Genomic DNA, 27,409 nt, shown 5'->3' with positions numbered 1-27,409 from the left:
TTGAGACACACTAAACTAATATTTTTATGTTGTCATAAATTCTGACTCCTGCTGTCGGATCACAAGACTCCATTTTGATCAACAGAATTTGATATTATTGATGCTAGTTCCTCTGGCATGAAGGTGGATGTCCAGTTGTTGTCCTCACAATGGAGAAATGATCTTAATGAATGACAGATGGTATTTCCTTCTCCTGTTTCTCGTGTTCTTAACTTTAGATTATTTCTGTGGTTGGTGTGCCCTAACTAAATGTTCTTCCCCCTATAGAAGCTGTAAATGTTTTGAATAATATTTTGTATCTTGGTCAATTATGTTAGGTGGGAGAGTTGCATGTTGTTGGTACTTATTACAGTTATGGCAATATGCTGGTAAAGTTGTTAAACTTTTGATCTATTTATTTTTTGGATCTAGATGTTGCTGGCAGTTAGTGAGATTTGAGTGACTCTCCTGGCCATTTCAGAGGGCAATTTTTTTCAGAGTCAGGAAAAAAGGTAAATTTGGTAAATCTGGAGGAACATATAGGACAAACTGAGTAAGGGTGGCAGATTTCTTTTCCAGTGGTGAACCAGATGGTATTTTTATGACAATATAATAGTTCAGGTCATTGTTACTGATTTTTTTTTTAATTCCAGATTTGTTTTTTGGAACCCCATCTCCAAAGATGTCTCTGTATTTCTATTTTATTATATATTTGTTGCTGTCTCTCCCCAGAGCATTAACGTAGCTTATTGGTATCCCTTAGGTGACAAATGGTGGTACATGTGACAATAAGATGAAGAATCTGCCCGTGCCAGTGTATCTGCAACCTTTGGATGACAAAGATACCTTTATGAAGGTGACGTTATTCTAACTAGCTGAAATTGTAAGGTCTCTGCTTCCATTTATACCTGTCTGCTGAATAAGAGTTATTTATTGGTAATTGAGAAAATGTTGGAACCTATAATAAAAGTTGTGATATCAAGACACAAAGTAATATGGTAAAACCCTGATAATCTGCCACCTTGGTGGTGCCAGACTAGCCAATTTTCCAGCCTGTTGGATGTTATTTCTGCTAATACCCAACATTTTTAGTTCACGTGTTCAGATCTTACCCAGTAGTATAATCAAATTTCCAGTGAACCCAGTGAGTTGGAAGGGACATGGGAAATGGTATCCAATGAGCTAGAACCATCAAGGATTTCCAAACAATGGGATTGTGAATTATTAGAGTTTTACTGCAATGTGATTGAATAGAGTTGACGTGGATGTACAAAAGGGAAATTGTGTCTGACTAATCTGCTGGAGCACTTTGAGAGAAACAACAGATATTGGTGTATTTAGATTTTTGGAGGATTCTTAATAAGGTCCCACAGTGATGATTACTGAACAAAGTCAGAGAACAGAATTAGGGATAATATACTTGTGTGTATTGAAAGTTGGTTCATAGATGGAAAATAGAGTGGGAATAAGCACCTCCCCCTTTAGCAGGCTGTGACTCATGGAGTACTGCAGAGATAGGTGCTTGGACCCCAACTATTCACAATCTATTATCAACAATTTGGTCAAGGGGACCAAATGTAACATTGTCAAGTTTGCTGACGACATGAAGCTAAGTGGGAGTGTGAATAGTGATGAGGATGTAATGAGGCTTCGTGGATATAGACAAGCTGAACAAGTAGGCGCAGCATGGCAGATGGAATACATTGTGGTAAAATGTGAGGTTATCTACTTTGGTACAAAAAAACAAAAATACTGAATATTGTTTAAATGATAACAGATTTGGAAATGTTAATGTTCAAAGGGACTTTGGTGTCCTTGTACACAAGTCACTGAAAGCTAACGTACAGATGCTGCCGGCAGTTAGGAAGGTAAATGATGTGTCGGATTGTGAGAGAAGTTGTGTATGGTGGTAAAGATGCCTAACTGCAATTATATGAAGCCTTGTACGGATCACACCTGGAGTATTGTGTGTAGTTTTGTTCTCCTTAGCCAAAAGCAGTATCTTTGTTCTAGAGGGAGTCCATTGAAGGTTCACCAGGTTGTTTTCTGTGTTGGTCAATATGTCATCTTAGGAGAGATTGAGTAGGTCCCTAAACTTTGGAATTTAGAAGAATGAGAGGTGACCTCAATTGACCTCATCAAAACATATAAAGTTTCTGGAGGCAATCTAGAACTAAGGGTTATCATCTCAAAACGAGGGATCAGCCACTTAGGACTGAATTAGAACTAGGTCATCAACTGGGGCCAGAAGTTCCATTCCCATAAATCCATTTGGGAATTCAAAATAGAGAGTGACGTATTTTAGACGAATCTAGGGAAAGGGGGAGAGGCAGGAAAATGGCATTGAAGTAGAAGGTGATGAGCGTGTTGGTGCAGCTCAGCGCAAGGGGTTGAAAAACTTACTGCTCCTCTTTCTTACGTACTTACATTAAAAACTGCACTTCCCAGTTCGAAAACTTTTACTTTGAGTTTCCACAAAACATGAAAAAAACTGTGTTTCAGGCCTGACACTTGGTAAAGATTCATTTTGTCTTGAGCCAAGGAACCAATCCCAAGCTGTCACTTTTATAATGAAGCACTACAGTTTTGTGCTGGAGGTTGAAAGCATAAAATCATTCACTAAGCAACCTACATTTTCATTGCCTTGAACCTGAAACATCTGTCCCAAAGCTCTTTCATCAGGGTAGGATGTTCTATAAGATGTTGAGCTCGGAACATAAGAGATCAAAGTGGCGTGAGGCAGTTTAGCTCCTGAGCATGGTCTGCCATTTAAACAGATAATGGCTGAACTTTAACCCCATTCCCTGCCTAACCTTTAATACTCAGAAACGATTGATCTCTGTTTTGAATGCAAGCAATGACTGAACCTTCTCAGTCCTCTGAGGTAATGAGTTCCAAAGATGCATCAGAGTGAAGAAATTTCTCCTCCTTTCACTGCCGAATGGCCTGCCCCTTGTTTTAAGTGTGCCACCCCCAGTTCTAGACTCCTCAACCAGGGGAAACCCCCCCATATCTATCTTTTGAGTCCTCAGAAAATCTTGTATGTTTCAATAAGATCACCTCTCATTCTTCTCTCTAGTGAATGGAGGCCCTCTCTACTTGATCTTTCCTTGTATGACAGAGCTGCTATCCCAGGAACCAGTCTGGTGAATGTTGGCAGCAGTCTCTTGATTGTTCTAGCACATTGCAGATACTGGAGTATCTTTTTTCAAAAAAAAAGCCTTTAAACAAGATTCTGTCAAATTATTAAGATGACTAATGATGAAACTCGTTTCCTAATATTTCCATCTTGTGTCAGAAGTCGTCAATCCAGTTGCATTGTGAGCAAACTTCAAGTATTGCCAAAACACGTGAGACTACATATTCAATAATACTTAGAGCATAGATACAGGTTCATCACCCCATCAGGTCCATGCTAGTATTAATTCTTGTGTATGGACCCTCTTTCAACCTCAGGTTGGTTCCTGCACTCTGGTTCTTATGCCTTCAGTTTGGTTTCAGTGATCATATAGATTAAGTGACTTTGACTTGTGCTCTTACCTTACTTGTTTCCCAGTTGTGGTGTGCTGTCGGTGTTAACTTGTCAGGAGGAAAAACCCGTGATGGAGGCTCGATTTTTGGTGCTAGTGTGTTTTACAATGATGTGTCTGGTTCAGAACCAGAAAGCAATAAGCAACGGAGAGGATCTCAGAGCAGCTTGGACCGTCTGGAGCAAGAGCTTAAAGTACGTATGCTGTCATTAAAAAAAAACATTCAAATTGTTTAGCATTTTCAAATTATTTACATTTTAAATGTGTATTATTAAGTTGCCTGTGATATGATTTCAAAAATTAGTCGGCTATTTAGTATTATCCAGCCTGTCCATTAGCCAACTCGTCAAATGAGCTGAAAGAAGAATTATGAGTATTTCATTCTTCATCCGTTCATCAGTCTCTGCTGCTGGTCTTGGGCAACGGAGTTGAACTGAGACGGTATTAGAGGTTAAGTGGATAAAGGCGAGCTTGTGCCTTTGCATCTTCATTTGGTTGATAATCGTTGTTGAAGGTGTTGAGGAGAGATCATGTGCTTCCTTAATGGAACAGGTCGAGAGTGATCTTCAAATACTATCAAATACTATTTTATCCACCCTCATTATCATTTGCTCAGTGTTTGTGGGTATCAGAAGGGGCCACGGGCTAAGGATAATGAAGTGGGAGTAATTTCATTTTTGTGTTCTCAATTCTGAAAGTGATGACTCTTCCTGGAGTAGAGTATTTCACTCTAGACAATGATGAAAAATGTATGCCCCTAGATTGTTGGCTGTTCAACCATACAAGATGTTTGTGTTGAGCTCAACCTTGTCATCCATAGTTAGAATTAATGGCAACAAACTTGGATAATGATCAGATGGATAACGTTCATTTTTATTTTAGTTCCCACACTGCATTCCTAAGAGGTCTAATTGAGCTATTTTCTCAAATTAGGATTTAAAACAGGACCATGTTCTTTAATGCTATGGTAGGCTTACAGTTGGGAGGGAAAAGCGTGTCCAGAGAGCAGGTTCTGTGTACACCAGGATGGCTTTGTGTCAAGGGATATCTGTAATGATAAAACTATTTAACTGTGCTTGTACATCTTGCTCTGATCTCACCATGAAAAAAAATCACAGGCACAATTCAATTTCCTTTCTCCGGTTTAACTTGGTCATCCTTGGTTAAAAAGGCAACATAATTGGGATCCATTGATTTAGCTAAGGCAGATATGTACAGTAGTGTTAACAAAATGAAATCGATTGTTTTTCTGCTTTTCATTTTGTTAACCAGGCAGTTCATTTATTTGAAATGCATCAAGTTGAGAATTGGAACAGATGTGTTTATTAAAATCTGTGTTGCACAGGAACAGGAGAAGGAGCTCAGACATCAAGAGGAGTTATCCAGCTTGGTTTGGATCTGTACGAGCACACATTCCACTGGTAAAGTGGTGGTCATAGATGCTAACCAGCCTGCAAAAATCTTGGATAGTTTCTTTGTCTGCAACTCGCACATTCTTTGCCTTGCCAGTGTGCCAGGTAAGTTGATTTTGCACAGGTCAGAATTGTTTTCATAAAGACTCCTTTTAAATTAAATTACACATAGGTGAAATTTGTACCTTTTTTGCATTCTTTCAGAACTCTGCAGAATCACATGCTGATTCATTGGCTGTAATTTTAAGTGTTAATATTGTAGTTCATGCTCATTCAGTCTAACATTTAGTATTGCACCGTTGCCCTGAACACTGTCTTTCCTTTTTGGTTACATCTTCCTATATAAGAAACAGCAGCAGAGGATGCTGGTTGGGCCCTCAAGTCTGCTTTGACTTTCAGTAAGTTTATGACTGACCCAGTCTTGGCCTGAACATCACTTTCCACTGTCCCCATACCCCTTGATTCTGTTGCATTTTAAATGTCTGTCACCCTCCACCTTGAACGTAATGAGTGACTTGGCTTCAACAGCTCCCTGGGGTAGGCAATTCCAAAGATGCCCAACCCTCTGAAAGAAATGGGTAAGCCCTTATTGTGAAACTATGCCCTTTAGTTCTGATACTTTCAGGGGAAACATCGTCTCCGCATCCACCCTGTCAATTCCCCTCAAAATCTAACATGTTTCAATAAGATTACTTCTCATTTTTCAAAACTCCAATGAGCATAGGCGCGACTCACTTCAAACCTCAGCCCCTTCATCCCAAATTTCAATCTGCTGAGCCCATTTGCTCTGCCTCCAACTCAAGTACTTCTCTCCTTATATTTGGAGGTGAAACATCTATGCAATACTATAAAGTTGCATCAAAGCTTCCCATTTTATATTCTCCATTACCTTTGCAAAGAAGGCCAATGTTGCATTTGCCTTCCAAATTACTCACTGCACATATTTGCTAGCCCTTTGTGTTTCATGTTCAAGGATCCCCAGATCCCTGTGTTCCATAACTGCCTCTCCCCTGTAACACAGGATAAATCGCTTACTGAGTCATGAGAATGTGGGATGTCCTCTGGAGCTCATCTGTGATTCTTGAATCCAACATCATGTTGAGAATTCACATAAGTTGGAAAAGCACAGGGCTTTACAATTATCCCTTTGTCTTGACCAATGGCGGCACATGAAGCATGATTGTTGGGTTAGGACCAATCTGTATCACTGCTATTACCCTTGGTGGAGTTAATCACAGTGCAGTAAATCATGTTTCCTCCTTTGCTTTCTAGGTATGCTTACAATTGTATGTGAAAAATAATTTCAGAACATCCAAAAGGTACTTTACAGCCAACTAAGTACTTTTGAAGTGTCACTGTCGTAAAGAAGGAAACATGATATGCAACTTGTGCATGATCAGCAGCCACAAATATCAAAAGGATCAATGGCCAAGTCACTTATTATGGTGATGTTGGTGGAAAAATGAATGTTGATGCAGGACACAGGGATAAACTCCCTAAGCATCTTCAAAACAATGCTATGGGATCAATGGAGACACAAGACTGATGCTGGAACCTGGAGCAACAAACAATCTGCTGGAGGAACTCAGCGGGTCGAGCAGCATCTTGGGGGGTGGGGAAGAGAGGTGGCAGGAATTGTCCCCCCACAGATGCTGCTCGACCTGCTGAGTTCCTTCAGCAGATTGTTTGTTGCCATGGGATCTATTACATCCATGTGAGAGTGCGGCCAGGACCTCTTTCTTAGGTGAAAGTAAATGAAACTGAACTTGCAGCATTCCCTCAAATCTTCCACCGGTGTGCCAGAGTGGGTTTCATGTTCAGGTCTCTGGACCAGCACTTGAACATGTAACCTTTTAACAATTTCTCCCAATTGAGTCATAACTGAGAAAAATTGTAGAAATTCTGTGGAAGAATGTTATTTCACTGTGTTGCTTGTAAACTTTTAATTTATGATACCATTCTGACATAATAGAATAATTGTGATCAGTTCATGACTGGATTAATTTGATAACTTATTGAATCATTCCATTGATAGGTGCCCGAGAGACGGACTATCCTGCTGGAGAAGAGATTCCAATTGACACTGAGGGAAGTCAGGCAGAGTGTAGCTCTTTAGCAGGGAGTGTTGCCAGTAATAGTTCAGCTGGAAGTGACAATCTTTTGGGAGGGATCACAGTGGTTGGTTGCACCACAGAAGGCAGTACTGTCCTTCCAAGCACACACACCCCTGCCAGCTCCTCACCAATCCAAGGAGAGTCAGGTATGAGTTCAGTAACCTTTTTTTTTGACTAAGGTATAGAGTCATAGAGTTATACAGCATATGAACAGGCCCTTCAGCCCAATTCATCCATACCGACCAAGATCAGAATCAAATTTATTATCACTGACAAATGACATGAAATGTGTTGTTTTGTGGCAGCAGTACGGTGCAAGACATAAAAATATATAAATTACAAAAATAAATAGTGCAAAAAAAGGAATAATGAGGTAGTGTTCGTGGAGTGTTCAGAAATTGATGGCGGAGGGGAAGAAGCTGTTCCTGAATCATTGAGTGTGGGTCTTCAGGCTCCTGTACCACCTCCCTGATGGTAGTAACAAGAAGAAGGCATGTCCCGGATGATGAGGGCCCTTAGTGGTGGATGCTGCCACTTTGAGGTACTGGCTCTTGAAGATGTCCTCGATGGTGGGGAGGGTTGTTCCTTCGATGGAGCTGGCTGAGTCTATAACCCTCTCTAGCCTCTTGCGATCCTGTGCATTGGAGGCTCCATAGCAGGCTGTGATGCAACCTATCAGAATGCTCTCCACTGTACATCTAAAGAAGTTTGTAAGAGTCTTTGGTGGCCTACCTGTGCTATTCCCATTTGCCTGCATTTGGCACATATCCCTCAAAACTTTTCGTATCCATATACTTGTCTAAATGTCTTTTAAACATTTTAATTGTACCCTCCTCTACCACTTCCTCTGGCAGCTCGTTCCATATACCCACCACCCTCTGTGTGAAGAAGTTGCCCCTCAGATCCCCTTTAAATCTTTCCCCTCTCATCTTAAACCTATGGCCTCTAGTTTTAAACTCCCCTACCCTGGGAAAGAGACTGTGACCTATATACCTTACCTGTTCTCCTCATGATTTTATGTACCTCTATAAGGTCACTCCTCAGCCTTCTACCCTCCAGAGAAAAAAGCCCCAGCCTATTCAGTCTCTCCTTGTAACTTAAGCCCTCCAGTCCCAGTAATACCCTTGTGGATCTTTTCTACACCCTGTCCAGCTTAATGACATCCTTCCTATAGCTGGGCGACCTGAACTGTGCACAGTACTCCATGGGGTCTCACCAATGCCTTGTACAGCTGTAACGAAATGTCCCAGCTCTTGTACTCAATTCCCTGACCGATGAAGGCAAGCGTGCCAAATGCCACCTTCACCACCCTGCCTAGTTGTGTTGCCATTTTAAGGGAACAATGTATTGTACTCTTGGGTCTCTGTGTTCCACAACACTCTCCAGGGCCCAGCAATTACTTCCCTGGCTTCCCACAATGTCCTAGGATGCACTTTGTCAGGCCCCAGGGATTTATCCACCTTTATACGCCAGCACCTCCTCTCTGGTAATGTGGGTTTGTTTCAACACATCACTGTTCTTCTCCCTGAATTCCCTAGCTCCCATGGCCTTCTCCACAGTAAATACAGACAAGAAATGTGTTCATTTAAGACCTCACCCATCTCCTGTGGCTCCACACATAGATGACCACATTGATCCTTAAGGGGACTTCTTCTCTTCCTAGTTACCCCTTTGCTCTTAATATACTTATCAAATCTCTTAGAATTCTCCTTTACTTTATCTGCCAAAGCAATCTCATGTCCTTTTTTTACCCTCCTGATTTCCCTCTTAAGTGTAATCCTACATCCCATGTACAGCTCAAGGAATTGACTTGATCCCAGCTGCCTATACCTGACATATGCCTCCTTTTCCCTGATTTAGAGCCTCAGTATCTATCGTTAACCAAGGTTTCCTCATCTTACCAGCCTTGCCCTTCACTCTAACAGGAACCTGCTGGCCCTGAACTCTCCCTATCTCACTTTTAAAAGCCTCCCACTTGCCAGATGCCCCTTTACCTGCAAACAGCCTCTCCCAATCAACCTTTGCAAGTTCCTGTCTAATGCCTTCAAAGTTAGCTTGCCCCAATTTAGGACTTTAACTTGTGGACCAGTCCTATCTTCCATGACTACTTTAAAACGAATGGAATGATGGTCACTGGTCCCAAAGTGTTCTCCCACTGACACTTCAGTCACTTGTATATATGAAAGTCGACAGTCAAAGTTGAGTTTATTGCCATCTGCACAAGTACATGTGTGCACAGGTGCAATGAAAAACTTACTTGTAGCAGTGTCGCAGGCACAGAGCATCCCATAAAACTTTCCAGGACACACTTAACAAATTCTACCCCATCCATGCCCTTAGCACTATGACAGTCCCAGTCAACATTAGTGAAGGTAAAATCACCTCCAATTACAACCATATTATTCTTACAGCTGACTGCTATCACTCAACATATCTGTTTGTTGGTGTAGCAGAGTTGTAAATTGTACTAACCTGCCAGCACATTCCCTCTGCCCTGCATAAATTAATGGCGGACAAAAAGTGGCAAGGGAAAGGCAGTTCCCCGAATCCTCAGCTAGAAGTAATGGGTAGTAGGGAGATCTGGAGATGGAAATCAGAAAGGAACATGTGTCTTGCCCTATTGTGTAGTTATACTCAAACTATGTGTATTTAAGAAAGTGAAGGACAAAGAGACCAAAGGCTGTATCAGTGATGAGGGATTTTATATCTGCCATACTTCCGGTCTAACTTCTAGTGTGAGTCGCATCTCCTTTGCCATGTCATTGCAACTCAATGGTAATGCTACAAGAAGTTTGTATTTGTCACTGAACGTTAAAACCAAAAGTCCGATAATGGCCAGAATTTCAACAGATATATTTTCATAAAACATTTTTGATGTTCAGTTTTTGAGGTTATATTAATAGGGGAGAGGGGTAACCAGCATAACAAATCTCACCACACCATCAATCCCATTGTCCTTACACTCCCCAAATTAGTTATCTAACCTTATCCATTTATTCGTTGGTTATAGCACTTCAAGAACATATCGAAGTTGTTAACTATGATGGGAGATTCTTCAAACAACAAGTTCCAACTTCCCATCAATCCTGAGTGAAAGTCCTTCTACCAGTCACTACAGACTGGCTCTCTGTTTATTGACCTTATCCTAAGCTTTGTGCTCCTCACACTAAAAGCAACTAGCTCTCTCTTCAGATATAAAAACTCCCAAGACCCGCTCTAGGGACCCTCAAAATTTTATACACCTTGGGTAAATCTTCCTTCTGCCTAAGTTCAAAAACCCCAGCCTATCAGGCCTTTCCTCTGGTTAGCATTTTCCAGTCTGGGCAGCACACTCTTACAAATCTCTCTGGTGCTGTTCCATCCTTGCTGTTGTGTGGTGGCCTGCACAGGAAAAGGAAAGCCTGTCAGTGGCTTCAATGCTTCAGTCCTTTGGAGGTTGGGGAAGGAGTGAAGGGTGAAAAAACAAATCACGTTGAACGAATCTTTTCAACCATTGGGATAGAAAGGAAACATTGCCTTATGGTGAGTTTGACCTTGCACTGGACCATTGTAGTTGTAAAGGCAATAAGCAGGTTGCTGCTGTGAAACTGCAGTGTTTAAATCTTAACTGGCTACAGTTTGTGGCATTTCCAGAAAAAGTGACTTGAGCCGCTTTCAGACATGCCTTTCTCTTTTAACACTGAAGCAAATATTTACTGAATTGTTAAAGGCATGTCTGAGAGCAGCTTTAGCCACTTTTTTAAAATCCTTGTGGACTCTGGATAATGACCTATCACTTGTTAGCTGGATAGACAGATCAGTGACAGGGGGACACTAAATCTCTATTCTCTGATCTCTTGAAGGAATGTCTGTAACATGTGAACTTTGTTTCAGGGGAAGTTGGTGCTGTGGGTGTCAGCCCTGATGGAAGTTTACTAGCAGCAGAAGAGGCCACAGAAGCAACTGAATCCAATCTAAACCTTCCTGTGTCAGATGATGATTTAACTGATGGCAGTCAATCTGGAGCTTACACAGAGCATGTTTTTACTGATCCTCTGGGAGTGCAGAGTTCTTCTGACAGCACACAGACATACAACAGACGGTATGTGGAGCCAGTTCTGTAGAATTTAAACAAAAACTGAACTGTCCAACGCAAGGAAAGTTATTTTGATGAACGTTGCGAAATGTGTCCTTGATTTAAGTATATGTTGATTTTCCTCAAATTAACCAAACACATTTGCAGGGGGAGGTTTCTGGTGACATCTATTGCTTGGTTTAGCTACTTTGGAGAATTTTTTACAGTGCCTGTATCACAGCAGCTCTCAACTAACCTCATCTCCGATCAGGACCAGGTTTTCAGTTGTGCTTGTCCAATTCAGCCTATCAAACCTGCTCTACTGATCAAAGAAGTTCATGACTGATATACTACCACAACACCATTTTCCTGCCCTATCACCACAAACTTTGCTTTCTCTAGTATCCAGGAATCAATCAATCTCTGTTTTGAATGAACTCAGCGGCTGAAGCTCCACAGGTCTGAGAGCAGAGGATTCTAAAAGATTCACCACCATCTCGAGAAATTTAGTCATAGAGCAATACAGCATGTATACAGGCCCTTCGGCCCAACCAGTCCATGCCAACCAGGGTGCCCACCCATCTAGTCCCAATTTCCCTCTGAGCCCTAGCCCTCCATGTACCTATCCAAGTGCTTCTGAAATGATACTATTGTACCTGCCTCAACCACGTCCTCTGGCAGCTCATTTCATGAAATTCTGCACCCTTTTTTTCTCCAAACTTTCCTGCGTCCTCACACAAAATTCAGCATCAGAAATTTGCAAAGGAACATCTAAACAAGCCTGACACATTTTGGAAACAAGTCCTGTGGACTGATGAAGTTAAAATAGAACTTTTTGGCCACAATGAGCAAAGGTATGTTTGGAGCAAAAAGGATGCAGAATTTCATGAAAAGGACACTTCTCCAACTGTTAAGCACGGGGGTGGATTGATCATGCTTTGGGCTTGCGTTGCAGCCAGTGGCATGGGGAATATTTCATTGGTAGAGGGAAGAATGAATTCAATTAAATACCAGTAAATTCTGGAAGCAAACATCACACTGTCTGTAAAAAAAAAAGCTGAAGATGAAAAGAGGATGGCTTCTACAACAGGATAATGATCCTAAACACTCCTCAAAATCCACAATGGACTACCTCGAGAGGCATAAGCTGAAGGTTTTGCCATGGCCCTCACAGTCCCCCGACGTAAACATCATCAAAAATCTGTGGATAGACCTCAAAAGAGCAGTGCATGCAAGACAGCCCAAGAATCTCACAGAACTATAAGCCTTTTGCAAGGAAGAATGGGCGAAAATCCCCCAAACAAGAATTGAAAGACTCATAGCTGGCTACAGAAAGTGTTTACAAGCTATGATACTTGTCAAAGGGGGTGTTACTAAGTACTGACCATGCAGGGTGCCCAAACTTTTGCTTCAGGCCCTTTTCCTTTTTTGTTATTTTGAATCTGTAAAAGATGGAAATAAAAAAGTAATCTTGCTTAAAATATTAAAGAAATGTGTCATCTTTTTGGAAATCAGGCCGTCTTTTACTTGCTTAGCTATTCACAGTAACAAAAACTTTTGCATGCCACTGTAAGTCACGCTCTTAAGTCCTGACAACATCCTCATAAATCTTCTCTGCGGTCTTTCCAGTTTAACCGCGTCTTTCCTATAACAGGGTGACCAAAACTGTACACAGTTTTGCACACTGTACAAGTGCGGCCTCATTCCTTTCCTATGTTCTTATCCCTATTTTGAGACTCTGACCACTACTTCTTGATGCCTTGATGCCTCATCCAGGGGAAACATTAACTCTGCATCTACCCAATTGAGCCCTCCAAGTATTTTAGATGATCTCATTGAGATATTTCTCGTCCTTCTAAGCCTTCGAGGATACAAGCTTAGCCGACTCAATTTCTACTTGTGTGACAGACCACAGCCCAGGAACTGTCTAGTGAATCTTCACTGTACTCGCTCTATAGCAAGTACATTCTTTCGGTAAAGAGGCTAAAATACACACAATACTCCGCAAATGTAGTCTCACCAGAACCTGTGAATTGTCACATCTTAACTCTGTACTTGCATTCCTCTTGCAATCAAATTATCAATGATCTGTTTATGAGAGAGGAATGAAATGGCTCCTTGACTCTGAATTCATTTGTTATTTTTGTATTTTATGTCCTCCAGGGAATCTGATTTGTATAAGGATGGAGTATCTGCACTTCCAGTGGAGCAGGACCTTATGCGTGAAGAAGCAGAGAAAATGAGTAGTGTTTTGCCAACTATGTGGCTTGGGGCACAAAGTGGTTGGTGAGTTAAGTACACTTGATGACTTTTTGTATTTACATATTTTCTCTGTGGACATTGGCCAGGGAGAGGACACTAGCATTGGTTTGTATATCCTTTGAGTGAACTTAGAGGGGTTTGCGTTGAGAGCACTGGTGCTACTCTCTAATGCCCTGTGGTATCTGCTGTAGCCAGTCCGGCTTCAGAAGCAGATGTTACGGACTCAGTGAAAGTCCCTTTAAGATAGAGAGTGTGTGTGTATGTGTGTGTGGGGCGTGCTTACGTCAATAGAAGATAAAGGACGTAATGACGTTGTTGAAGAAGTTAGAAGAAGAAAGAAAGAGAGAGAAGGGAGAGAGACACCAGCCTGCTTGTTTTCTCTATCGATGGATGAGAAACAATAACTGTGTTTGCCACTGAAATCCATGTATGGAAGTTGGAAGTAATCCGGTGGAGTTCACTTTGTTGCTGACCTGTAGAAGGAAACAGGTATTTGTGTGTGGACGACCACGGTTCGGATGCTTTTCGGGGTGAGGAAGTCACTACCGAGTAAACACTGAAGTGTCGTTTGGGTTCCATCGTGGAACATTTGGATTTCGTATGTACTCTCTCTATGTTTTTCTACATCTACATCTTATCTTCAGACAACGGTGGTTGTTGAAGAAGCCCTTGCTCATATTTCACCTTATGGCTTGCGGAACTGAACTTTAAGAACCATTCCGGAACTGGGAGTTTTGGACTTTGTCACACACACACACGAAGAGTTTAGTTTTGGGGTTAACGTTCGAGGTTTAACATTCTTGAATTCTAACATACTAACATTTTTTTTAACTTTTATTTTACGTATTACCATAAGTAGTGATTAATAAAATAGTTTTTAACACTGAATCATGCTCAGTGTGTTTCTTTTGTTGCTGGTTTGTGACAAAATTGGGGGCTCGTCCGGGATAGTTCCCAAGGTTAACGAGTGTCGTCTGGGATTGTACCCCAGATTGACGAGATTTGTTCGGGATTCAATCCAAAGATTTTTGAGGGAGGTCTGATAAATTCTTTTTAATTGGCTTGTGTGTGTGGAAACCAGCAGCAATGGATATTAAGGCATTTTTGGAGTCACCAACCCAAAAGGGATTGGAGGTGGCGACAAAGGATGATTTGATAAAGATTGCTACAAGGCTAAACCTTACAGAAGTAAAGCAGTCTATGAGAAAGGCAGATATTCAGAGATTGATAGCTGGCCATTATGTGGAAAAGAAGGTGTTTGAGAAGGAAGTGTTAAAACAGTTTCCTGGCAGTGAAATAGCAATTTCTGAGGCACAGGTGCAGCTGGCAAAGATAGAGGCTGAACGAGAGCAAACCCAGTTAAAGATAGAAGCTGAACGAGAACAAACCCAGTTAAAGATAGAAGCTGAACGAGAACAAAAGAAATTAGAGGCCGAACAAAAGAAATTAGAGACTGAACAAAAGATAACTCAGATGAAGATAGAAGCTGATCTAGCAATGAAGCAGATGGAGCTGGATAACGAGGAGAAAAAGAGGCAGCATGAGTTACAAATGAAGCATAGGAGTTCGGAATCTGATTCTGATGATGGTTTTTCAGCCAGTAGGGAGGTTCGATTAGTCCCTCCGTTTGAAGAAGATCAGGTTGATCAGTATTTCCAACATTTTGAAAAGGTTGCTGTGAGTTCAAACTGGCCAAGGAAAGGATGGGCTCTTATGGTACAGAGTGTGATTAAAGGTAAAGCTCAAAAAGCTTATTCTGCTTTGTCTGTTGAGGATGCAGCTGATTATACCAAGGTAAAACAAGCTATTTTGAAGGCCTATGAATTGGTCCCTGAGGCTTATAGACAAAAATTCAGAGACTTGAGGAAATCTGCAGATCAGACTTATATGGAATTTGCCAATGGAAAGAGAATATGTTTTGAACGATGGTGCCTGGCTAAAAATGTAGATGGGGATTATGATAAATTGACAGAATTGATACTGGTGGAAGACTTTAAAAGATGTGTTCCAGCTGAATTAACAACATATTTAAATGAAAAGGCAGTGGAAACTTTACAAGAAACTGCTAGGTTGGCAGATGATTATGCTTTAACCCATAAATCCAAATGGGGACAACCTAAAACCTTTCAAAAGAGTTACAAAGACAATCCAGGTAAACCAGAGATTAAATTGGGAGGTAATCAAAAAGGAAAAGATGAAAAGAAGCCAGGGCTGGAGAAACCTGTTGAGCGTACTTGTTATTACTGTAGGAAACCTGGCCACGTGATATCTAATTGTGCCCTTTTGAAGAAAAAGAAGGAAGCTGGGCCCAATGCTTGCTTTCAGGCAATTAAAAATCAAAAAGGTTTAGGAGATGCTGTTAAAGATCAGTCCTTGCAAGAGGGAAAAGCGGAAAAGTTGGAGGAGGTGAGAAAGGAATTCCGTTCGTATGTATCAGAGGGTTTTGTTTCACTGAATGATGAGTCACCCCAGGTGCCAGTGAAAATTCTTAGAGATACTGGGGCTAGTCAATCTCTCTTGCTGGACAGTGTTTTAAATTTTGGTGAAGAAAGTGACACTGGTGAAGTAAATCTAGTGCGAGGCGTTACAGGTGAGACCATGTCTGTCCCTTTTCACAGGGTGATTTTAAAGTCAAAGTTCGTAGAAGGACCAGTCGAGATAGGGATAAGACCTAGTTTGCCAGTGGAAGGAGTTTCTTTGTTATTGGGAAATGACCTTGCAAATGGAGAAAGTGATCCTGTGGTACGGTTAACAACCAAACCAAGGATTGATGAGTCTGAGGATGATTCAGATGTTTACCCATCATGTGCGGTGACTCGAGCTAGAGCTAAAGAATTAGCCAAGACAGACAGTCCGGTGCAGTCTGATGTAGTTCCTTGTGACAGTCCTAAACAGGAAGAAAATTTTGATGCCTTATCTGAGACTTTTCTGTCTTCACTGGAGGATCAACATCCTTACAGTGAGCCTGAATTTAAAGATTTGTCTTTGTCGAGGAAGGATTTTATGGTGGAACAGACAAAGGACCCTGAATTGACAGAATTGAAAGAAAAAGCTCTCTCATGTGAGGAGATTGAAAAGGTGCCAACTGGATACTATGTCAAAAATGGAGTGTTAATGAGGAAATGGAGACCTCCTCATGTTCCTGTTAATGAGGAATGGGAAGTTATTCATCAGGTTGTTGTTCCAAAAGTTTATAGGGATGAGATTTTAAACCTGGCCCATAGTATGCCTTTGGGTGGTCATTTTGGTGTGAATAAAACTGTAGGGAAGATCTTGAAACAATTCTATTGGCCTGGTTTGAGAAAAGATGTGGTGATGTTTTGTCGAACCTGCCACACATGTCAGATGGTAGGTAAACCAAATCAAAAACCCCCTGTGGCTCCTTTGAAACCAATTCCTGCTTTTGGTGAACCCTTTTCGAAGGTGATTGTGGACTGTGTTGGCCCCTTACCAAAGTCTAAGACTGGAAATCAGTATTTGTTAACCATCATGTGTGCCACTTCTAGATTTCCAGAGGCAATACCCCTTAGAAATATTAAGGCCAAGACAGTGTCAAAGGCTCTTGTAAAATTTTTTACCTTGTTTGGTTTGCCAAAAGAAATCCAATCTGATCAAGGTAGTAATTTTATGTCAAAAATTTTTCAACAAATAGTCTATGAGCTGGGAGCAAAGCAGATTGTATCATCTGCATATCACCCAGAATCTCAAGGAGCTCTGGAGAGATTTCATTCTACTCTCAAAAATATGCTGAAGACTTATTGCTTTGAAAACACCAAGGATTGGGACGAAGGTATCCATTTACTTTTGTTTGCCGTTAGAGAATCGATCCAGGAGTCAATAGGATTTAGTCCGTTTGAGCTTGTGTTTGGACATCGGGTGAGAGGACCTTTGGAGTTGTTGAGAGAGCAATGGGTTAATGAGGAAGTTCACTTGAGTCTGTTGGACTATGTCCAAAAATTTAAAACTCGGTTGGAGAGAGTCTGCCAGCTAGCGAGAGAGAATCTGAAAACAAGCCAGATAAGAATGAAGACATATTTTGATAGACGTGCTCGGCCTAGGACATTCGCAGTGGGGCAAAAGGTGTTGGTATTTTTCCCTAGCCAAAATAATCCCTTGCAAGCTCGGTTTTCTGGACCCTATGTTATTGAATCTCGAGTGACTGATCTAACATATATAATCAAAACACCAGATAGACGCAAGAAAACACAACTCTGTCATGTAAACATGCTAAAACCTTATTATGAGAGGGATTCAGTTGTGGCCTTGGTGGATGGTGAAAAGGTTGTTTCTAGAATGCCTGATGTTGATGTTGAGGAAGGCCAATTTAGACCAAATATTGTTCCATCGAAACTGAAAAACCAAAATATCATGGAGAACCTTGAAACGAAGTTGGACCATTTACAAGTTTCACAAAAACAACAGATGAGAGAATTAATTTTAAAATTTAAAAATCTGTTCCCAGATGTTCCAAACAGAACATCGATAATTACCCATGATGTTGATGTTGGGGATGCAAAACCAATCAAACAACACCCATATCGAATGAATGTGGAAAAAAGTAAACTTGTTGATCAGGAAATCAAATACATGTTGGAAAATGATATTATTAGACATTCTACTTCAAATTGGAGTTCGCCCTGTGTTATTGTACCTAAACCTGATGGAACTGTTAGATTTTGCACAGATTACAGGAAAGTGAATGCTGTAACAAAGTCAGATGCTTACCCTATTCCTAGGGTGGATGATTGCATAGATAGAGTGGGAAAGGCAAAATTTCTTACAAAGATTGACCTATTAAAAGGGTACTGGTGTGTTCCATTAACAGATAGAGGAAGGGAAATTTCAGCCTTTGTAACCCCTTCTGGATTGTATGAATACAATGTTTTGCCATTTGGAATGAAAAATGCTCCGGCAACATTTCAAAGAATGATTAATTCAGTGATTCATGGGTTAAAACATACAGATGCCTACATTGACGACTTAGTGACTGGGAATGATACATGGGAGGATCACATCTCTGCGTTAGAAAGGTTGTTTGAAAGACTTTCCAAGGCTAACCTTACAGTTAACTTGGCTAAAAGTGAATTTGGCCATGCCACTGTGACGTATCTTGGTTATGTTGTAGGTCAAGGCAAGCAAGCTCCTGTTCAGGCAAAAGTTCAAGCAATATCTGAGTTCCCTATTCCCACAGGTACGAGGACTGTTAGAAGATTTTTGGGAATGGTTGGATATTATCGAAAATTTTGTAAGAATTTTGCTGATATTGCTCTTCCCCTAACTAATCTTCAGAAGAAGGGAGTAAAGTTTGTTTGGACAGATTCTTGTCAAGAAGCATTTGAGAAGCTGAAAGCCATTTTATGCTACCATCCTGTGCTCAGAACACCTGACTTTGAAAAGCCATTTTCATTAGCAGTAGATGCCAGTGATGAAGCTGCAGGAGCTGTGTTGTTGCAGAAGGGTGACCTTGATGATATTGACCATCCTGTAGTTTACTTTTCAAAGAAATTTAATGAGCATCAAAAGAATTATTCCACCATAGAGAAAGAATTACTGTCGCTTGTTTTAGCCTTGCAACATTTCAGTGTATATGTTTGCACCGCTCAGAAACCATTGACTGTGTATACAGATCATAACCCATTGGTGTTTCTGAGCCGAGTCAAAAACAAGAACAGAAGGCTGTTAAACTGGAGTTTAATTTTGCAAGAGTTTGATCTCATGATAACTCACATTAAAGGCAAAGATAATGTGATTGCTGATTGTCTTTCTCGATGTTAAATGGGAAACATGTATCTGTACTAATCTGATAGTCTGTAGTTGTGTAGCATGATAATTATTAACATTACTAACTGTATGCGCGGTTAAAATTTTCTTGGGAAAATTTTTTTTTAGGTGGGAGGTGTTACGGACTCAGTGAAAGTCCCTTTAAGATAGAGAGTGTGTGTGTATGTGTGTGTGGGGCGTGCTTACGTCAATAGAAGATAAAGGACGTAATGACGTTGTTGAAGAAGTTAGAAGAAGAAAGAAAGAGAGAGAAGGGAGAGAGACACCAGCCTGCTTGTTTTCTCTATCGATGGATGAGAAACAATAACTGTGTTTACCACTGAAATCCATGTATGGAAGTTGGAAGTAATCCGGTGGAGTTCACTTTGTTGCTGACCTGTAGAAGGAAACAGGTATTTGTGTGTGGACGACCACGGTTCGGATGCTTTTCGGGGTGAGGAAGTCACTACCGAGTAAACACTGAAGTGTCGTTTGGGTTCCATCGTGAACATTTGGATTTCGTATGTACTCTCTCTATGTTTTTTCTACATCTACATCTTATCTTCAGACAACGGTGGTTGTTGAAGAAGCCCTTACTCATGTTTCACCTTATGGCTTGCGGAACTGAACTTTAAGAACCATTCCGGAAATGGGAGTTTTGGACTTTGTCACACACACACACGAAGAGTTTAGTTTTGGGGTTAACGTTCGAGGTTTAACATTCTTGAATTCTAACATACTAACATTTTTTTTAACTTTATTTTACGTATTACCATAAGTAGTGATTAATAAAATAGTTTTTAACACTGAATCATGCTCAGTGTGTTTCTTTTGTTGCTGGTTTGTGACACAGATAAGAGGGTAGGTGACACTTGCGGGCTGCCCCCAGAACACTCTACACAAAAGATGCATTTCACTGTGTGTTTCGATGTACATGTGACTAATAAAGATATCTATCTATCTATTGTGAGGTCAAGAGTCCATCTGTTGTACCAGGGAACCATTCAATAGTCTTATAATAGTGGGATAAAAGCTGTCCTTGAGCCTGGTGGTACGTGCTTTCAGGCTTTTGTATCTTCTGCCTAATGGGAGAGGGCAGAAGACAGAATGTCCAGGGTGGGTGGGGTCTTTGATTTTGCTGGCTGCTTTGCTAAGGCAGTGAGAGGTATAGACAGAGTCCATGGAGGAGAGGCTGGTTTCCGTGATGTGCTGAGCTGTGTCCACAACTTTCTGCGGTTTCTTGCGATCACGGGCAAAGCAGTTGCCATACCAAGCCCTGATGCATCTGGTTAGGATGCTTTCTATGGTGCATCGATAAAAATTGGTGAGTGTCAAGGGAGACATGTCAAATTTCTTTAGCCTCCTGAGGAAGTAGGGGCACTGGTGAACTTTCTTGGTCGTGGCGTCTATGTGGTTGGACCAGGACAGGCTATTGGTGATGTTCACTCCGAGGAACTTGAAGCTCTCAACCTCAGTATCGATGATGTAGACAGGAGCGTGTGCACTGCCCCCTTCATGAAGTCAGTGACCAGTTCTTTTGTTTTGCTGACAATGAGGGAAAGGTTGTTGTCAATAACACAATGTCACTAAGCTCTCTATCTCCTTCCTGTACTCCGACTCATCATTGAGATACAACCCATTACGGTGGTATCATCTACGAACTTGTAGATGGAGTTATAGCAGAATATGGCCATGCAGTCATGAGTGAATGTGGAGTAGAGTAGGGGCCTGAGGACGCAGCCTTGTGGGCACCAGTGTTAAGAATATCATGCCGGAGATATTGATGCCTATTCCTTATTAGGTCCCAGAGTTTGGTGATGAGTTTGCTTGGAGTTATAAGCATTGAAGGCGGAGCTATGGTTAATAAACAATAGTCTGACATAGGTGTCTTTACTATCCAGATGTTCCAGAGGATGAGTGGTAGGGCCAGGGAGAGTGTTGGGCTTTTTCTTAAAGGCAGTCTTGGCATATTGAAGGTGGTGATGAATTTCATCATCAATGCCTGCGTTCTCTTGCTGGTGGCGCTTAAGATAGGGGAAATGATGCACATTTTCCAATATCTTGCCAAAGACCTTTAAAGTCAGAGGGCAATGTGATGCAGCAGGGGCAGCTTGGTCGTTTGCCTTCTGAATGTTGATTGTAGGGCCCATCCTCTTGTATGCTTTGGTGAAAGCCTTGATGGTGGCTCAGAGTGCAATCCCTAAAAGTTCTCAAGTACAAGTCTGCTGATGGCAGCTCAGCTATTGAGGTTTGGGTAACCTGGACCTTAGAGTGTAGTCACTTGTGGGCTAAGCATCTTTCCATTATTTCTGAGGATTCCTGGAGGTAAGAATAGTGTGGGAATGATGATACTTCACACCAGTGAGAATGGTTTAGTTGTTGACCTATTGGCTAATATCATGGCTTGTGTGCCATCGTGAAGCAATGTAAGCTGGAGACAATTTTTTTTGGGCAACCAGATTTGAGGAGGATGTACCACAGACCCTCCAATTAGTAGAGTCAAAGACTTCAGGGAGATCAAGAAAGGCCTTGTATAGTCGCTGGTGCCGCTCCCTGCATTTTTCTTGGAGTTGTCACAGGGTGAAGATCATGTCCACTGTGCCTCAGAATATTTAGAATCCACATTGTGATTTGGGGAACAGCTCTCCCGCCACTGGGAAGAAATAGTTGAGCATCCCAACAATGACTTGAAGGCAAATGCAAAATATTTAACATCTACCATTTCCTCCTTCCCTGTAGGCTTTTCCCTTGCGTTAGGTGACTGTTAACATGTCACGTGTGTTAGGTGACCATTGTTGCTGTCTTCCTTCTTACATGTGATCCATTTTTATATTCTATATTCTTCCACTTTACCTTTTTCATTCAGTGCTAATTTCTAAAATGTTCCTAATCCTTATGTTTGTTACTATTCTTTGCATCTTTTCAGCCTCTTTTGTCGATCTGATACCATCCTTTAGTTAGCCATGGATGGTATTTGTATTGGCTTATTATTGTCACTTCTACCGAGGTACAGTGAAAAGCTTGTTTACAAACCTATTGTACAGGTCAATTCATTACACAGTGCAGTTACATTGAGTTAGTACAGAGTGCATTGAGGTAGCACAGGTAAAAACAGTAACAGTACAGAGTAAAGTGTCACAGTTACAGAGATGGATCACATTTCTTTGGAGTTTTTATTTCATGATGGAACTGAAATATTGTTTTAATATCTGCCATTGTTTATCTATCGTCATAGATGTTATCTAATTTCCCTATCTACAATAGCCAATTTGCATCACAACCTTATTATTTATTTAATTTCAGATTTAGGTTTATCGGGGCACCAGCTCCCAATGTGGATTTATTTGGAATTAATAAAAACTGCTGATATTGGAAATCTGAAACAAAACCAGAAAATGCTAGAAACATTCAGCAGGTCAAGCACCATCCACGGAGTCATGGCCAGATCAGCCATGATCTCATTGAATGGTAGAGCAGGCCGGATGGCCTACTCCTGCTCCTATTTCTTATGTTCTTATGAGTCAAGGACCCTTCATCAGAAGTGGTAAAGAGAGAAGACAAGTGTCTTTTAATTTGCAGAGAGGGGAGGGTGAAGAGTACAGACCAAGGTTGTAAAGGTAACAATTAAAACCAGAATTTAGAGAGACAGTACCTTTGATCGGTTAGCACGGATAACCCTGAGATCAGTCTCCTGTCACTTTAATCTTCCCTCGCACTCTCAGTCTCACCTCTGTCTTTGGTGTACTGTGTCACTCCAGAAAAGCCCAACGTATACCCGAGCAACAGTATAAGTAGTAAAGGTGTAGAGGGTTACAGACCTAATGCAGACAAATGGGATTAGCATAGATGGGCATCACAGTCAGCATGGACGAGGTGGGCCAAAAAGTCCAGCTCCTGTACTCTACGATTCTATGAAAGGGAAAGGTTTAATATGGTCCTCTCATCAACACCTGGTCACATTTTCAGCCCACTGCAGAAAAATGCTCTTCTTGTAACTACTCAAGCTATTTACTATATCAGGGTGTGAAATGGAGATGCATGTTTTGGACAACATGCATCCATCAGCAACAAAACCAGAAAATGCCAGAAGTCTTCTGCAGTCAAGCAGCATCCATGGGAAATAAATAGGGTAGATGTTTTGAGTCACAGACTCTTCAGCAGAAATAGAAAAGTGAAGAAACACTGCTTGAAGTTGCAGGGAGCGAGAGGTGAAGAGAACAGAGGGAATGTGATAGGACGTAGACCAAAGATCTTTAGTTTTAAAATAGTTATGGATAAAGTAAGACTGGTCCACAAGTTAAATGTTGTAAATTGGGGCAAGGCAAATTTTGATGGCATCAGACAGGGACTCGCAAAGGTTGACTGGCAGAGGGTGTTGCAGGTATAAGGACAGCTGGCAAGTGGGAGGCTTTTAAAAGTGAGATACGGAGAGTTCAAGGCCAGCATGTTCCAGTTAAAGTGAAGGGAAAGACTGGCAGCATTAGGAAACCCTGGCTGATGAAGGATATTGAGGCTCTGGTCAGGAAAAAGGAGGAGGCGTATGACAGGTATAGGCAGCTGGGTTGAAGTGAATCCCTTGAGGAGCACATGAAATTTAGGAATTCACAAGAGGGAAATGAGGGGGACGAAAAGAGGACATGAGAAGTCTGGCAGATAAGGTAAAGTGTGCTGAAGGAGGCATATGGCATGATTGCCTTCACAGGCCGGGCATAGAATATAAAAGTTGGGACAATATGTTACAACTTTAAAAAACACTAGTTAGACCATACTAGGAATATTGTGCGCAGTTCTGGTTGCTGCACTATGAGAAGGATGTTGTTGTACCGAAGAAGGTGCAGAGGATATTCACCAGGACGTTTCCTGAATTGGAGGACTTTGGTGATCGGGAGAGACTGCATAGCCTGCGTTTGTTTTCCCTAGAGCAAAGGAGACTGAGGGATGACCTGATAGAAGTGCATAAGATTATGAGAAGCATAGATGAGTATATAGAATCTTTTTCCTGTGGTAGGGGTATCCAAAACAAGAGGCATAGGTTTAAGGTGTGAGGAAGGAGATTTAAGGGATAAATTTTGTTACACAGATAATGGTTAATATCTCGAATTCACTGCCAGAGTGGTGGAGTCAGATACAATGACAATATTTAAGAGACATTTATGCAGGCACTTAAATAAGCAAGGCATAGAAGGATGCACACCTAATACTGGCAAATGGGATTTGTGTAAAAGATTGTTATGGAGGGCCTTTTCTGTGCTGTATAACTGACTCTATTAGCTCTGTTTCTCTGTGCTGCCTGACCTATTGGGCATTTTCAATGTTTCAGATTCCCAGCAATTGCAGAACTTTGCTTTTCTATGTCTGGAAAGTTGTCTGTTCCTCTAATTAATGTTGGATTTGAGGACAAAAAAGTTAACAAAAAATGCAAAGCCACAATAAGTGTATTTGCTGAATTGTGAATTTTTGATAAAGTTTCTAGTCAAGGGAGAATAATAAAGTGCAATTATACGTCTTGTACTGCTCTTGGAGTTCCCTTGTGATCTCTGGTTTGTTTACCTTTTAATTACAGTGAATTAAGCTGCTAGAGAATCGTTAAACTTTTTCTAAACCTGGTACTGAGATCCCTAAAAGTTTGTCATTTTGCCATTGCTATCTCTGGAATCTTCTGAGTTGGGAGTGTTTTAAAATTAACTGGAGTGTGGCTTTTGATGGACTGAACCGATCTGTTCTTATTTCTAACTTAACTTTTGTTCTTAATTTTTATATTGTGGCGACTCACCGTCTAGTCGGGCGAACCGGCTCGGCAGTCGGGTCGCGCAGCGTCGGAGCGACGAGGCCCAAGATGGCGGCGGGCCTCGTCTTTCCGAGCGACGGGGAGAACCCGCGCGCGGGAAAGTCCTGATGACGTAGGACTTACGTCATTGCTGGTTGTTTTGGGCGGGAACATTCTCCCTTAAAGGGCCTGCGCAAGGCGGGAAAATAAACCAGTTCTGTTTGGCAATCCTCCGAGTAGAGTCTTGTTTTATTCCGCGGTAGCAACCGCTACAATATGTGAATTATGAAGAGACAACATACTGTTTTCTTTTCTTGCAGTTTGTATGTCCATTCCTCTGTAGCTCAGTGGAAGAAATGTCTACACTCCATTAAACTGAAGGACTCTATTCTTAGTATTGTGTAAGTCATAACAATCTCTAATATTTTGACATGTTAATGTAACTTCACTTAACTGTTTATTAGGTGTGTCGGTTAACATTTTAACCAGTAAGTACATCAGATCTTGGGGATAGAAAGGCATTTGTCAATACCAAGATTAGAAATCACAGCAATCACCAAAGTGATCTGCATATTTCATTCCCTGTGTCACCACTATTTCCCCAATAATTGTTCTCAATCAATTTCCAGTTGCAGGTTTTTGGTTTTAACCCTGTGTTTGCTTTTCTTCTTTTCACCAACAAAGTCCTTTTGCTGACTTTTTAGAAAAGCTATACTAGGAATGTTTTCAGCTGTCCAATCATTGTCTCCTGAAATTACATAACTTTTTATTTAAAAAATACAGCTCTAATTAATGCCTCTTCAGTAATCCACATTTCCTGATTATTTTATGTAATTAGGTTTTTACCCACAGCCTAAATTTCTGAATTGTGTGTATTTATGGTCAATAAAGGTGGCAGCTTGGTTAATTTATTCAGAGTATGATCTCCACAAATGACTGCACCGTATGAGTTAAATGTTTTGAGAGTTGTCTGTAAATACTGGAGCAAATACCAAAAAGAGAACCAATATTAATAATATATTCCCTTTTCAACTGGATGAGTGAATTGATGTTGGATGTAGGTCTCCTCTGATTTCTTGCTTTGAAAAGAACATCTCCGACCAAACCCAAGAGCCCTACACCTGCATCTGAGTTTTGGTCTGGCTGAGGTACCTGCACTAGTTGGGGAACGATGTAGGGAGCGTAAGACATGACTAAACTTTTACATTGTCATCTCCAAATCATCATCATCAGTACTGCCCAGAGTTGTGATGTCATTAGCTTTCTGTTTGTGTGATGCCAGTTGCAAACACCAATCCTCATTATGGATTTAAAGAAAATATCTTAAAGATTCTTTTCCACTGTAATTCTCTTTTGAAAACAAACCTGAAATGAGGTGCTCACGTCTTGTTTGTCTTTTGTCAGACATTTAAAAGGAAGAGTATTAGTGGCATTAGCTGATGGAACCTTGGCGATCTTTCATAGAGGAGTAGGTAAGACACTGTCCTGTGGTTACATTTCCCTTTTCTCAGTGAGGTGATATGTGAAAGAAGCCATACAGCCTGGGATTGGTTTCCCCATCTCCCTCAGGAATAAATCTCCCTCAGGAATAAATCTCCCTCAGGAATTCAACTCTCACGTTAAGTAGCAAAATATGAAGTGAATTGCAGATGCAGCTTCACACCTGGTCACCAGTAAATAATAACCATCTCAAACTGTCTGAGAAAAATTGCCAATTGTAGATTAAGAACAGAGGACACATACAGTATATCATCTGTACCAGGATAAAATCCTGAGCCAGGACCGTGTGCTACAGCCCAGCCAAGCTCAGTCCAACTCACCTCAGACCTGAATGTTTTTTCAGAATGTACCTGGGACCTGAACTCAACACATACATTTGGTCCAGTCAGGCTTGAGTCAAAGTAAGCAGGCTCCACCACGAATGCTGTTGCCTGGCTTAGAATACATATAAATGCCCAAATAAAAATTAACTTTAGAAATATCTTAAATGGGTTTGCGAAGAATGAGTTTAAGATTTATTTCACCTTCTTGGGAAGAGGTTTTCCTGGAGACTGACCAGCATGTAACCCAATTCTGATCTTTTAGCTGATCTCAGCTGGGGCAGGAGTGCGCATTTACAAAGTGAAAAACTTATTCCAGCAGTTTCTCTTACAGCCATGAACACAAGATGTCTTATAGTGATGTTGACTTGTACTTCTGAAACAGTAATTTACAGAAAGATTCCTGAAGAGTAATGTGTATCTACTATGTTTTAAAAAATCAATTTTGAAATATGTTTGTGTATCTGATCTTCCATGCGAGGACCACCACATGGATGACACAAGCCAGCAAGTAGCCAGTGCTGCAACATTGTGAAGGGAAGCTAAACTTCCATGTTAGCTTCCCTTCACACCTATTGCCAGTTTACATTTCCTCCCCCTCCTGTTTGCCGCTGGGTGCCTGAGGAGAGAGTTCTTGAAGTCCAGGAGAAAGATATGTGATCATTGGTGTTTAATATGGATGGTCTAGGATTAATTTCTAACTTCAGTGAA

General features: G+C 41.1%; 1 protein-coding gene across 3 annotated transcripts in view; it reads left to right on the top strand.

Annotated features, from left to right (window-relative positions):
* spag9b (sperm associated antigen 9b) overlaps window positions 1–27,409 on the top strand; it is a 229,290-nt gene that overhangs the window by 185,203 nt on the left and 16,678 nt on the right. For all 3 annotated transcript variants that reach the window (XM_052032824.1, XM_052032825.1, XM_052032826.1), the window contains 8 exons: window positions 743–835; window positions 3,536–3,703; window positions 4,855–5,026; window positions 6,957–7,181; window positions 10,909–11,116; window positions 13,253–13,375; window positions 25,199–25,279; window positions 26,283–26,350. In XM_052032824.1, coding sequence (XP_051888784.1) covers window positions 743–835; window positions 3,536–3,703; window positions 4,855–5,026; window positions 6,957–7,181; window positions 10,909–11,116; window positions 13,253–13,375; window positions 25,199–25,279; window positions 26,283–26,350 — 1,138 coding nt within the window. The remainder of the gene's footprint in view (window positions 1–742; window positions 836–3,535; window positions 3,704–4,854; window positions 5,027–6,956; window positions 7,182–10,908; window positions 11,117–13,252; window positions 13,376–25,198; window positions 25,280–26,282; window positions 26,351–27,409) is intronic.

This window comes from Pristis pectinata, chromosome 18, assembly GCF_009764475.1.
Source record: "Pristis pectinata isolate sPriPec2 chromosome 18, sPriPec2.1.pri, whole genome shotgun sequence".
Taxonomy (NCBI): Eukaryota; Metazoa; Chordata; class Chondrichthyes; order Rhinopristiformes; family Pristidae; genus Pristis; species Pristis pectinata.
The sequence above is the reverse complement of the archived record's forward strand: the minus strand, read 5'-3'. Positions and strand labels throughout refer to the sequence as shown.